The sequence below is a fragment of the Dermacentor albipictus genome, chromosome 10 (assembly GCF_038994185.2).
Source record: "Dermacentor albipictus isolate Rhodes 1998 colony chromosome 10, USDA_Dalb.pri_finalv2, whole genome shotgun sequence".
Lineage (NCBI taxonomy): Eukaryota > Metazoa > Arthropoda > Arachnida > Ixodida > Ixodidae > Dermacentor > Dermacentor albipictus.
In genome coordinates this window covers 13,294,777-13,308,030 of record NC_091830.1, presented here as the reverse complement: position 1 = coordinate 13,308,030, position 13,254 = coordinate 13,294,777, and the positions used below count along the sequence as shown (strand labels likewise).

The following is a 13,254-nucleotide window of genomic DNA, read 5'->3' as shown; positions in this document are numbered from 1 at the left end:
ACAGTTCTAACTATATGTAATTCTATTTGGCAGCATTTTATGAATGCTTTTATAAAAGAACGCAAGCGTGGCAACTTGCTTTTCCTACGGCAACTGAGTTTCGGAATAACGGGTCTATTCCGGCTGTCTGCTCCGCGGTGCTGTCATCTGGCGGGTCGTGTGGGAGGCTGTGATGCGGCGGTGTGCGAGGCGAGACGGCGGATAAAGTGGGGTGGCGAGTTATGTCTTTGGAATCCCGGCCCAGCAATTCGCTTTTCAAGCGAAAAGAGCAGCTCAAGCGCTGGGAGGACTCCGAGACGAACCTCGAGAGCGCCGAGCCGCCGCCGGACAAGGCGCCCCGGATCAAGTTCAGCGATGGTTGCGTGTTCCTCGCCGCCTGCGCCGCCGGAGATACGGCCGAAGTCGAGCGTCTGCTCGTCGCCGGTGCCGACATCAACACGACGAACGTCGACGGGCTCACCGCGCTGCACCAGGTACGCGGTTACGGCGAGGGAACGAAAAAAAAAAAAAGGAAACCTCGTCCGCCACACGTAAACCCCGCGCCACTTCTTCGCTGCCCCGGAAAAGCCGCTCGGGGTCATGCAGGCTTTGGATGTAGGGGGAGGTGAATGGGGGAGGTCTTTTTCTCGAGAGACGGCGGAACACGGCACCACCACCACCAACACCGCCTCATCTACCGTTCGGTTTGGGAGGGTGTCTTTGCCCGGTGTGTTACCGACGTGTTGTGCGTGCGCGCGCGTGTTTACCGCGATGTCTGGTAGCTGTGTGTATGTGTGTGTGCGTGTTTGTCATTCAGAGTTCCGAGCCTTCGATGTCGCCTCGGCGCGTTCGAAAACTTTCGAAGTGGAGACGCCGCCGTCTCTCTTCCGGCGACACCCCGTTACTTTTTATTTTTGTCTACTGGGGTGGTTCGAGGGGTTTCTCAGCGTGAGCGAATGCGGCTTGCCTTTACGTTTTCTGCTCGAAAAAAAGAATAGTTTCGAGTGGCTGTCTGACTCGCCGTACCATTAACTACTGTCAGCCGATCCCAGCATAGCAGCAGCAAAGTCGAGCGCCGAACAAAACACATATGACCGACACGCCTTTTTACTTATTCTCTCTCCCTCCTCAATATGGGCTCTGTTGCTGGCGGTGTATGTTAGTGTGTGCGCGCGTATATCCCTCTGCATAACGATGAAGTGGTGGTGGAGGGGGGGGGATGTTTGTGCATACGTGCGTCTGTGCAGGGTCTGTCCTGGGTCGGGCTTGTTAAGCCTAGCCCGCCCCGAGAGTCGCAAGATCGGCCGGCGCTGTTGCTCGGAGTCTTATTTCTTTTATTTTCTCTCGCCTCCTCAGAAAGCCGGCAGGTTTCCGAACTCGAAGGAAACGGCAACCAGCTAGCAGGCGGCGTGATATCGTTCCCCACCGACACACACACTGTCTCGGCCCTCGTTGACGCGTTCTTGTCAGCGAACGCCTTTATTTTTTTTGCGGGCCGGCGGGGAGCTAAGCAACAGGACCCAGCTAGTGCCGGGCAGCGTCTCGAAGGGTTGACCTCCGCCGTCCCGTTGAAAAGAACAGTTCCCTCTCGGTGGTGGTGATCGTGGTTTTGGTATAGCGGGGGAGGCGATTTTCTTTTTTTCGTACGTGTGCTTCTGGAGAAAGAGAGAGAGAGAGTCGGCCAGTCGCCGGGGAAAACTCGTTGCGGAGCTTTTTGGCGGACCCGGGGGTCTCGCCCAAGCTCTACGACGGCTGCGCGAAGTCGCCGCTTTTTTGCGCGGCCGGACTTTAAGCCCGCTAGCGCACTGTGTTTTAGTTTATATTTAGCTCCGGGGGTGGGCTTCTGGTGAGGGGGATGGGGTTGGTGGTGGCGAGTACGTACGCAGCTCCCGACTGCTGCCTGCCTGCGGTCTGGAAGGATCCTTCGCGGCGAGGCTGGTTGGCTGGCAGGCGGTTGTGCCATCGCACGCCGGGAAAGAACGGGTGCTCCTCGGGGTTCAGACCCGCCGGCACGGGTTGTCGTAACCTTTCGTCTGCTGCGACCGTCCGAAGCGCGCAGCGAAAACCCCTTTTCTCGGCCGCTATGGGAGCGGGGCAGAGTCTTTGGCGAAGAAAACCGCACGTTCTCGCTTCTTTTTATTTTATTCCCCTCTCTCTTTGGAATCTCGCTTGGCTAGACGCAGTCTGGTGAACTGCGCTTGCAGAGCCCCTCGCATTTCTTTGGTTTTATTTTTTCCAAGAAAAAAAAAGAAGTCGGTTCACTCAGCTGGCACTCGACAAGATTTCGAGTGTCGGTGCCGACTTTTCTGGGTCGTCTCGCTCGTCCTTTTGTTTTAAAGCGCGGATGATGACGTACATGTGTGTGCTTGTGACGTAAGAAGAGTGATCGTCCGCGGTGACAGAAGTTCTTTTGCCACAGGTCGTCGGGAATCCGCTATGCCGTAATCGTGTCAGGTGCTGCCAATATAGCTGCCGCTTGCGGGTTCTGATGACGTCACCTCGGTTCTTGTTCCAGCTGACTCATTTTCTAGCCTGCCGCTGTTCAGGCTGTGCGTAATTGGCTGTTTTATCTAATCGCTCCCAGCACATATCACGATCGGAAAAGCGAAAGGAAATCGCGGTATTTCGGATGTACGGTCAGCGTGCCTGAAATTTGCTTCCTATAACAGCTCTTGTTTCAGTCATGTACATAACATGTTAAATTTTCGGTTTTATTATTTAACATACTAAAATATTTTGATTCTGTCGGGAGCATTTTTGTCACCTCAGGGTAATCATCCTTGTATCTTTTGTAATGTTCGTGATGGGAGGTTTCTGGCACAATAGCTGAGCATGTGTTGGTGGGTGAGTCAGTTATACACGATTACAGCGAATGCGCTAAATAAAACAGACAAAAGAAGGTGACACGGGACAACCACATGCGTGGTTGTCCCGTGTCGCCTTCCTTTGTTCGTTGTTTTATTTGGCGCCTTCGTTGTAAGCAAGAGTTCAGATGATACTTCCATAAGTATAAAACTTTAAAAACAATCATTACGGGGGCTGAGGCGAGCAGTTGTATAGGCGCCTGAAAGGAGATGATTACTTTGGAGAATAAAGTTAGGAGTGTCCCGACTCCCAAAAGACTCCCCTGGCTGCTTTCATGATGCCTTGTGCTTTCTGGCAATTAAAACTTGAATTCAAGTGGTGTGATCAACAGAATGCGCTTCAGACTAAAAGTTAGATCATAAAATGGTGGCACACTCAAAGCTATCAGCAGTAAAGTGTCACCATGTTACGGGGAAAAGAGGCTTGTGCCTGTATTCTCTTATCATACCCATTGTTGTCAAAGCTTCCTTCCTGATAACCTGTTAAGTAGTGTATGTGTTTTTTGAGATCCAAGGGCAAGATAAGTGCACTCCAGAGGACTGAGTGACAACTTATGAGTGCACGCACTTAGTGACCTTCATATTACATTGTGCTAAAGCTCAAGTACATTGACATCATTCCTATACTTATTCTGTCCAGCGTCAATGCACCTTCAATAACAAACTCTGAACTTTTTCTACATTGTGACTTGCACAATGTGTGAAAATCACTAGTTCATTTTATGTCTTGCATTTCTTTTGAAGGCTTGCAAGAATATTGACATATAGATTCTCACCAAGACATTAAATGCAGGTGTCAACACTCTGAAAAGAAAATGTGGCTCTAATCACAAGTATATTATTGATCTACATGCAAGATCACAAGGGAAAACTAGAACTCTATTCTCATCATGCTTTTACTATTGAAAATTTTCTTGCTGACATAATGTGAGAAGCCGGTTAGGCGGATGTGTCGCATAAAGAAACAAACAACGAAAGAGGAATATTCACTTCATACCAAAAGTTTGCTGTTGGGCTAGTGGGTACTTCAATAACAATTACAAGAAAGCTAAAGAAATGGATCAAGATAGACTGGAATTGATAGTTGTAGTACAGTTCAGTGAAGTTAGTGCCCCTTAATTGTTAGCGTCCTTGCGATGGTTTGAGTGCTTTATATTTCAGTGTTATAGAAATGCTACTAAACATTTAGAATATCATCATCATATCCACAAATGATCCTCCACTCCAACCTCTTCCTCAACTCTGCCAAGCAGAGCACAGCGGAAACACAGCACTCCACTCTTCAATTTATTTATTATCATTTTAGCAACACCCGTTTGAAGCTCCCACTCTGAAGAGCTGCTTGCAAAACACTGCTAAACTTGAGCTTATGTCAGTAGTAAACACCGAGTGTACATAACAAATGAATTCTATAGAAATCTGCAGTGTGGACATGCAAGTATCGGGAAAGAAAATGACAAAATGGTCATCCACCTGACTACACCACTAAGCTACGAAGGAAACTGAAATACACAGGATGAAAGCTTCATGGTTTAGCCCTCTCTGGCCTGAATCTTTCAGTGAATTGAAAATTATGTATATTACATGCTTATTATTATATTGTAATAATATTCTTACATACAGATATTGCTAGGGAGTGTCATTAAAGCACAGCGACCACTTCAATCAGAGGTCACTTCGGTTGTGTAGAAATAGCTTGAAATATGGTCAAAGCTTGTATAGCCAGTTTTTGGTTCAGTATGATTCTCATATTTCAGAAATACTAGTCATGTAGGTGAATAAAAAGCACTCTGATAACAGGTGATAGCAGGAAAGAAAAGAAGGTGACGTGGTACGGTTGTTTCAATGGGAGTGCCATTAATTGCCTCACACATCTTCACTGAATTCTTTGGCTATGAAAAATTGGTACAGGTAGTAGAAAGCATATAAAATTTTCAACGCAAACATCTGATAGCAGCACCACGGGATGCTGCACTGGCAGTTGAGTCCATGAATCCGTCCAGCTGGTCGTGACATTCACCGGTATGTGCAGGGTCATGCTTCTGCCATGACGCATTCTAAATCTTATTATGGAACTCATCCATGTCAGTTGTAGATTGAGCCTGTCGCTCAAGGCCGATATGGTCATTTACACTTTGGACGTGGAACTGTCCCAAGGGGGATATTTGTGACATGAGCGGTGTCATTCTTATGTGGCTGGCCGGAAATTTTGCTTTATTAATGAACTGTGCGAGCAGCTGTGACTTTCAATGCAGTTGCGTGTTTTGTTCCGTAAAGCGATTGGGGTATATACGCTTTTGCAATATCAGTCGTTTTCATGTGGTACATTTCTTTTAAGACACGGAGGCCTTGTTTGATATGTAGCATGTATTCATTATGTAATGGAAAAACAACTTTCCCAAAGTCCTACAGTCTGTGCATAAAACGCCCGCGCATTGGGGGCATGTTAAAAATCCCCTGGTGGTCAAAATTAATCTGGAGTCCCCCACTATTGCGTGACTCGTAATGAAATTGTGGTTTTGGCTTGTAAAACGCCAGAATTCAATTCAAGTGTTTGCACACTGAACTGCAGCAAATGTGTGTTGTAGAAAACAGAAGCATTTCATTAAACTTCAGCATAGTAATCGTAAAGTGCATTTGAGAAGCTCCTTAAATTTTTTAGTAGGCAAGAAATGAATGACCCGCCGTGGTTGCTCAGTGGCTATGGTGTTGGGCTGCTGAGCACGAGATCGAATCCCGGCCACAGCGACCGCATTTCGATGAGGGCAAAATGCAAAAACACCCGTCTATTTATATTTAGGTGCACATTAAAGAATCTCAGGTGGTCGAAATTTCCAGAGTCCTACACTGTGGCATGCCTCATAATCGGAAAGTGGTTTTGGAACGTAAAAATCCATAATTTTAAGAAGTGAATGCTGGAACATCCTCATTCAAACTGACCAGAAATGGCAAATGTCAGTGACCACATTGTGCCCAAGTGATAAATAGCCTTGTGGAATGCAAGTTGAGAGTTAGCACTACACACAATTTTGTACAAGTTCTCCCTCTCGAAATATAGCATGTTCTCATAAAATTTTCCATGAGAAGGTGTTGTGTGAGAAATTCTAGCCAGTTCTGTTGTATATGAGAAAAACAATGCTTGGGACCCTGTAAATTAGATGCAAATGCGCCAGTTAAGCTGCATCTGTATTGGGGGCGAGCTCCACCACTGGAAAAGCTGGCGCTGCCGTCGGCGTGGCATGGTAAGAGGGACCACGTGGACACGGCGGCAGCCTCGGCAAGCTGAAAACGAAGGTTTAAAATCCCACTTACGCTGCGGTTCTGATTAAGTGGGGATGTTTTCCCACTTCGGGTGTCAACTTGACAACAGTTGAAAGCACTAATAGGAAGTGGCTACCTTTGAAGGCGTCCAACATGGTGCGCTACTGCTCGGTGCCGCAGTGCTGGACGTACGCAGGGGAGCCGGTGTCAGTCTGTGGCAAAAGTGGCTGTGTGAAGCTTGCATCGCGAAACTTGAAACCGTCAAGCAGCCGTCGGCTGCAACTCGGGTGTGCAGCAAGCACTTCCGCGAGGAAGATTTCTGCTACGGTGTTCAGTGAGCAGCAGAAAGTGCGCACCGAGACGCTCGCCCGCGCGCGCTGCCCGGCTAATAGAGAGAACTAGGGGCGACAGTACTGCGCATGCGCAGAACCGTCCGCGCATGCGCAGTGCTGTCGCCCCAGTTGCATACGCAATCCGCTTGCGTCCCCCAAACTATAACTCGCTAATGTCATGAAGCTTTTATCTATGAACGTATCGATGCTAGTTACTGGCAAGTTCACTGGAATGGAAAGGGGATGGTAGGAAGCGCATTTAATTAGAAAAAAAAGGCGTGGCCTACGCTCATGTTTGTGTTAGCCCCAAACAATGAATGTACACTGAATTACGAAAAAGAAGTGGCGGGATATTGCTCGTTGAGGAGACCGCTAAACATACAGTGCGATGAAACTAGAGAAAATATGATATGGAAACGTCCAAGAATTTAGGAGAAACGAAAAAAAACATCGAATTGTCGCCGTCGCTAGGGGCGTCGAAATCCTTAGTTATAATAACACTATTTTTGAACAGCTCTGATAGCGCCCACGCGACAATAGTTTGTTGTGTACCGTCAAATGCTCATGTTCTGCGGGCTAAATCTCACGACACAGTGCAACGCGCTCGCAGCGAAAGCGAAACATTATGCGCCGGCATGCATGCAGGCGCACTGTCGGCCGCGGCGAACCTGTGCGATCGCTGCACTGAGGCTTCGTTCTTCATTCAGTTCGTTATACAGACAAGTCCACTGTAAGAGCATACTTCACATAGTTTGCTCTTGGCGTTTGCCTACCTTTCACGCAAGAAACCGGTTCGGGGGACTCCATCGCGGCGACCGTGCGTAGTGGGCGGACACTGTACGTATTCGGTAAAGATGTAGCATCTGTAAACCATTCTGCGCTTTCTGTTTGCCCAAGATTATCATTTTGACAGTAAAGAATCCCTGTTGTTTCGAGAGCACTTACAGCAATGTCCAGGAGGGTTCCCGCGTGGTGTTCTTATTGAGCGTCGACATACCCGCCGTGGTTGCTCAGTGGCTATGGTGTTGGGCTGCTGAGCACGAGGTCGCGGGATCGAATCCCGGCCACGGCGGCCGCATTTCGATGGGGGCGAAATGCGAAAACACCCGTGTGCTTAGATTTAGGTGCACGTTAAAGAACCCCAGGTGGTCAAAATTTCCGGAGTCCTCCACTACGGCGTGCCTCATAATCAGAAAGGGGTTTTGGCACGTAAAACCCCAAATATTATTGGGCGTCGACAGCCAAACTTATGAGAAGCGCATCGCGTTATCCCTCATACTACGCAAGCGAGGCGCTTCCAACAGGTGGCGACTCCGTAAGTGCACTCAGAATAGACGCAGTGCACTCTCAGATAAGACACCCTTTGAGGTGTCTTATCTGCCACACAACGATAATCGTCATTTGCCTTTTGCGTTTCCTTTCTTGAAAACGCCGCGCCCACTACTTTTCTGTCGGGAACGCTATGTCATGCTGATAACGTGAACTAGAATATAGGATATATTCTAGTTCACTATAGTTACTGGGAAGTACGGGGCTCGCAGCGTTAAAGAAAGGGTCATGCGGACAAGACAGATGACGTTTATTGTTGTGCGGCAAGACACAACCCAAAGGGTGTAATTTTGTTTTAGAGTGTGCTCGCCGCCAATAGGCTTTGTCATTACAACTTTCATCAAGCGATTTTTTTTTTCGTTTCATCTTGTTTGACTAGGACACACTGCCTCCGTATGTCACTTCTAGCGCCCCCGTTCGCAGCGCATGCATGTTCGAACATCACTGCTGACGTCATCGTATGCATAGGTTACTTTGGCGCCATCTTTTCATTCGTTTTCTTGCACAGTTGTCTGTACCAGAGTAACCATGGGACTGTTAAGCGGCGCCGCTCACAGCCAAGGCAGCGAAAATCCCGTCTGACCGTAGGCGTTTTTTTTTTACCGACACAAGTTTATTTAAAAGAGAAAGTTCGCGGTACGTTTCCGCGTGCGGTACGACCAAGGAGGTTATATAACTTCCTTGAGTCCGACATGGTGCTAGTTTGTACCAGTATGGTGGTAACAGTAACCGTATATCCACAGCTATCATGGAGGAAGGAAAGCGTAGCAGAGGCTACAGTTTCTAGTACACTGTAGAGAGGTCCCGGCCAGCACGGACGTGTTGGAGAAAGTGACGGAAGCCACGTGCTCTTTTTCGCGAAGGAGCACTGGGACTGGTACACCAAACGTCAGCGTTGCCATAGCAACCGCGCTTCTGAAGCCCTCGCTGCTCTTTTAGGCCTCTGAAAAGATGAGCTTTTTCCGGCCCTTTCTCGCAGTACATTCCGTTCACTGGACCGGCTGACTTTGCAGCGTGGTGTGTTAGCTTGAAAGTTGTGTTTAGGGTCTGTGAGTGTGAGTGCGTCAGCCAGCAACAGAGACCCTGAAGTAATTATGGCGTGGGTCTTCGTCGTCGTCTTCAACGTGCCACGGATAAGCACAGGAATGCGTCTGCTTCGCTCAAACTGTTACAGAAATGTCGTAGGCTTTGTTCTGACGCGCGTCGGCAGCACACACTTCCGGAGGCTGGTAGCAGTGCAAGTTCCAAGCTCGCGCTGTATGCTCCGGCGAGCTGATTGGAGGCGCAAATGGAGATGGCACACCAACATGGCTGCGTTTCCGGCTTCAAAAACGTGACGTCAGGGCCTCTCCTATTGTCTTTCACAACGTTACCAGACTAGTCTAGTAACGTTGGTCTTTCTTCCGTGACAGCTGTAGTGCATGTATTAGCAAATTTTCATCAGATGTCATCGTGCTGATTGGAGGCGCAAATGGAGATGGCACACCAACATGGCTGCGTTTCCGGCTTCAAAAACGTGACGTCAAGGCCTCTCCTATTGTCTTTCCCAACGTTACTAGACCAGACTAGTCTAGTAACGTTGGTATTTCTTCCGTGAGAGTTATAGTATATGCGCTAGCAAATTCTCATCAGATGTCATCGTGGTCGCCATGTTATCGTTTTGAGCCAATCAGAGATGGCGTAGCCTCCTCGCGAGCCAATCGGAGCTGACAAGGTGGTGGATCCTGCAGTACGGCGGAATTACGCAGGTCCACGGGATCGGATTAGCCGTCTTTCAGACGTGTAACCTCTGCACAGTTCGCGTGAACAGTGACGCACGAATGTGTTACGTTGCAGGACGATAGTTGCTCGTACAATCTCAAGATAAGTTCGCACCCTTTGCGCTTGTCTCCAAACGATAATCGTCATCGCTGTTTGATGACGCTTGTCGAATCGAATCACTACTGTTGCGGGCCTTTCTTTAGCGCTGCGCGCCCAGTACTTTCGAGTCACGAAACGGCATGCTGCATTTACAGCGTGACATAGCATTCTTGGCGGGAAGTTAGCGAGAGCGGCATAGTTCCGAGAAAGGAAACGCGAACGCGGCAGATGACAATTGCAAATTGTTTGGGAGGCAAATGGCGCCTCAAAGGGTGCACACTTTCTTTTTTTTTTTTTAAGAATCGAGCCCCGTTGTTAGGGGAGAGGCTAACGCAAGTTTTTTTTCCCGAAGGAAAAGACGGTTGCGCAAAACTTAAGAGGACGCGCCGCCGGGCTCCTGGGGTCTTGTCGCCGTCTGCTTTGCGCCATCATTCTTCGCGGAAACCATCTATCACCTGGCCCGGGGGACTGCGTTTCGTTCTCAACGCAGGCGGACACTTCGGCGAAAATTTATCATGCAGAGATTCGTACGAAAATCGCGCACTGCGTCGCGAGAGTGGGCGGCACGGGAGAACCTGCGGCCCCGTGCTTGTCTCTCTCTCTCTCTCACCCTCTCATGTTAAGAGGAAGCGTTAGCTCGGGTGTTCCTATCTAAATACACGTAGAAGGAGAACTCGTGTTTCTCGGCAACTACTGCACCAAATCTGACGAGGTTTGTTGTATTTAAAAGAAGAAATTAAATTCTAGTGTCTCTTGGTTTCGAATTTTTCATTTAGGTCGTGAATTTTTTTATTAAATAGCAAAAATCGAAAATCTTCAGAAAACGAAACTATGAAGTTTACAACTCTAACTCAACAATGAAAAAATATCAATTCTGTGAATTGCATATGATAGTACATCTAAAGCGGACGAAATTGGCATGTTACACATGAATCGAAATAAAATTTAGTAATTTGATTACTAAATACTTACTAAATACTTACTATGCTTACTTACTATACTTACTATGCTGCTTTACCAACAACATATTGATTATGTTGTTGGTAAAGCAGCAAGGGCTCTTAACTTTATCCAACGGAACCTAAGATGGGCACCCCAGAATTTAAAGAACACAGCCTACCTCACCTGTATTAGACCGATTTTAGAGTACGCATGCCCTGTATGGGACCCGATGCAGGCCAGGTCTATAGATAAACTTGAAAAAATTCAGAATAGAGCTGCGCGGTTTGTTTTAGGGCGGTACAAGCGGACAGATAGCTGTACCGCTATGAAAACGGAATTGGGTTGGGAATCGCTTTCTTTACGCAGAAAAAAACTGCGGTTGAAGTTTTTCTTTTGTATTTTTCATGGTAACACTGGAATTGCTTATAATAACTACTTGTATCAACCCAATTACATATCCAGTAGAAATGATCACCGACACAAAGTGAAAGAGTACCATGCAAGAACAACTATGTATTACAATTCCTTCTTTGTGATGACCATCAGAGATTGGAACCGGCTGCAAGAGTCGCAAGTGTGCTGTATAGATGAAGAAGTGTTCTATTTAAGTCTGTAACCCCCCCCTGCTGTAACGCCTTACTGGCAAAAGCGGGGCACTCACTGAATAAAGAATAAAGAATATAGAAATACACTGCCGCTTTGGCAAAATCCTTGTACACAACGTAACAAATTCACGTAACATATAAAGTGATATACCAAATTTCTCTGCTTTCAATGGTTGAGTGGATACCATTTACAGAACCGCACTATGTGTTCTTGATGCAGAGCTATTAATTTCTAAACTTCGTGCTTCTATTTTCTTCAAATTTTTGAATTTTTAAAAACTGTTTTAACAAAGATAATGCACTAAATCGAAATTCCGCTTCCAACAGTCACTAGAATTTAACTTTTTCTTTCAACTGCAACAAATTTCATTAAAATCGGTCGAGGTGTTATCTCAGAAAAACGTTTTTGTGTTTTACATCTATTTGAGAGGAAGCTTTAGCTCGGGCTCAACTCGGACGCGACCTATTCAAATATGTGTAAAATGCAAAAACGTTTTTCTGAGACAACCCCTAGACCGATTTTAACGAAATTTGTTGCATTTGAGAGGGAATGTGAACTTGTAGTGACTGTTGCAAGCAGAATTTTGATTTAGGGCTTGAATTTTGTTAAAAAGATTTCAAAATATTCGACAGTTTGAAAAAAATAGAAGCACAAAGTTTACAAATTCATAGCTCTGCATCAAGAACAGATATTGCGGTTCTGTAAATGGCATTATTAGATCATTCAAAGCGGACAAATTCGGTATGCCATTTTACATCTTGCGTGAATTTGTTGCGCTGGTTAAAGGGTTATGCAAAAGCTGTATTTCCATATTACAAAATTTTTTGATATTCATGTGTAACATATCAATTTTGTCCGCGTTGTGTGTGCTATTAGATGCATTTCACGAAATTGTATTATCGTTTTTCGTTGTTGAGGTACAGAGTTGTAAACTTGATAGTTTCGTTTGTTGAAAATTTCCGATTTTTGCCAATTTTTAACAAAAAATTAAAAGCGACAGGAAAGCTGCTTTCTGCAGCTTTCCTGTCGTCTTCTTCCGGTCAGGGTTTTGCACCCACTCTTCGTACTCCTGTTGGAGATTGGCTTTGAGGGGCTTGTTGACTGAAACGTCAAGGGGTTGCAGCACTGGCGTCATGCCACCCGGAACCACAACCACATCGCTATTGATGTTGCGAAGCTTTGTCTTTACCTCCGGGGTCAGATGGCCGCTAAACGCGTCCGACAGAAGCACCAACCGTGTCCCTGCGGGTCTGCCGAGCAATGATTGCAGAGTGAGCAAGCGCGTTTGGCGGCATTGGCTACGCGCTTTCCTTAACAAATAGGGGGGTGCTTAGATTCGCATGCAAACTTTTTTCCTAACTTTTTCGCGAAAATAGAGGGGGGGTGCTTAGAATCGCAAAAATACGGTACTAGTCATGGCTAGGTTGATCGAGCCTTATCCAATCCACCCATCCTGTTATCTTGTCATTGGCAGTTCAGGGGTTAATCCCACAATTCTCAAACACCATTCCACATCAAGAAAAAATTAGTACAACTTGTTCAATTTCATTCTTTTTATTTCTGGCCACGGACGATACATTTGTACCAAGAATGATGATAATATGTTAGCCAAGTAAAATTTTTTAATTAATTGATTGGTAATTCATTTACTAAACTATCCACTACTTAACCTCACTCCAGCGTATAAAAAACGCTACTACATTTGGCTCCCATTAATTTTACCTCAGTTAACTAAATATTGTGGTTAATTTGAATGCAATGGGAATCTATGGGTGAAAAACCATACATTGCTATATAGAAGGAAAACGTGTTTAGTTTGAACTCAAAAGCATGCCGCTTCGGTTAGTTCAGCCCCCACTGGCGTCCTTTCTTGCATGCGCAGCTTTTATTGATAGCTTGAATATGGAAGAAATTCCACAGACGGTGCTGCTGCTTTTCTAGGATGCAAAGCAAGTTTAAGTTTATTTTTGTCCTTTAGTGGCTGATGCTGGCTTCCTGTTGTGTCATGCTGAGGCAGCGTTTAAGCATGTTGGTGCTTTTTGGGTCATGCTGGTTGTGTCGCATTCAAGAGCAAGAAGCAA

General features: G+C 46.4%; 1 protein-coding gene across 4 annotated transcripts in view; it reads left to right on the top strand.

Moving 5' to 3' along the window:
* The first annotated feature begins 114 nt into the window (after positions 1–114).
* Positions 115–13,254, top strand: part of Mbs (Myosin binding subunit) — a 98,794-nt gene continuing 85,654 nt past the window's right edge. For all 4 annotated transcript variants that reach the window (XM_065448964.1, XM_065448965.1, XM_065448962.1 and 1 more), the window contains exon 1: positions 115–473. In XM_065448964.1, the coding sequence (XP_065305036.1) occupies positions 222–473 (252 nt within the window). In that variant the 5' untranslated portion in view covers positions 115–221. The remainder of the gene's footprint in view (positions 474–13,254) is intronic.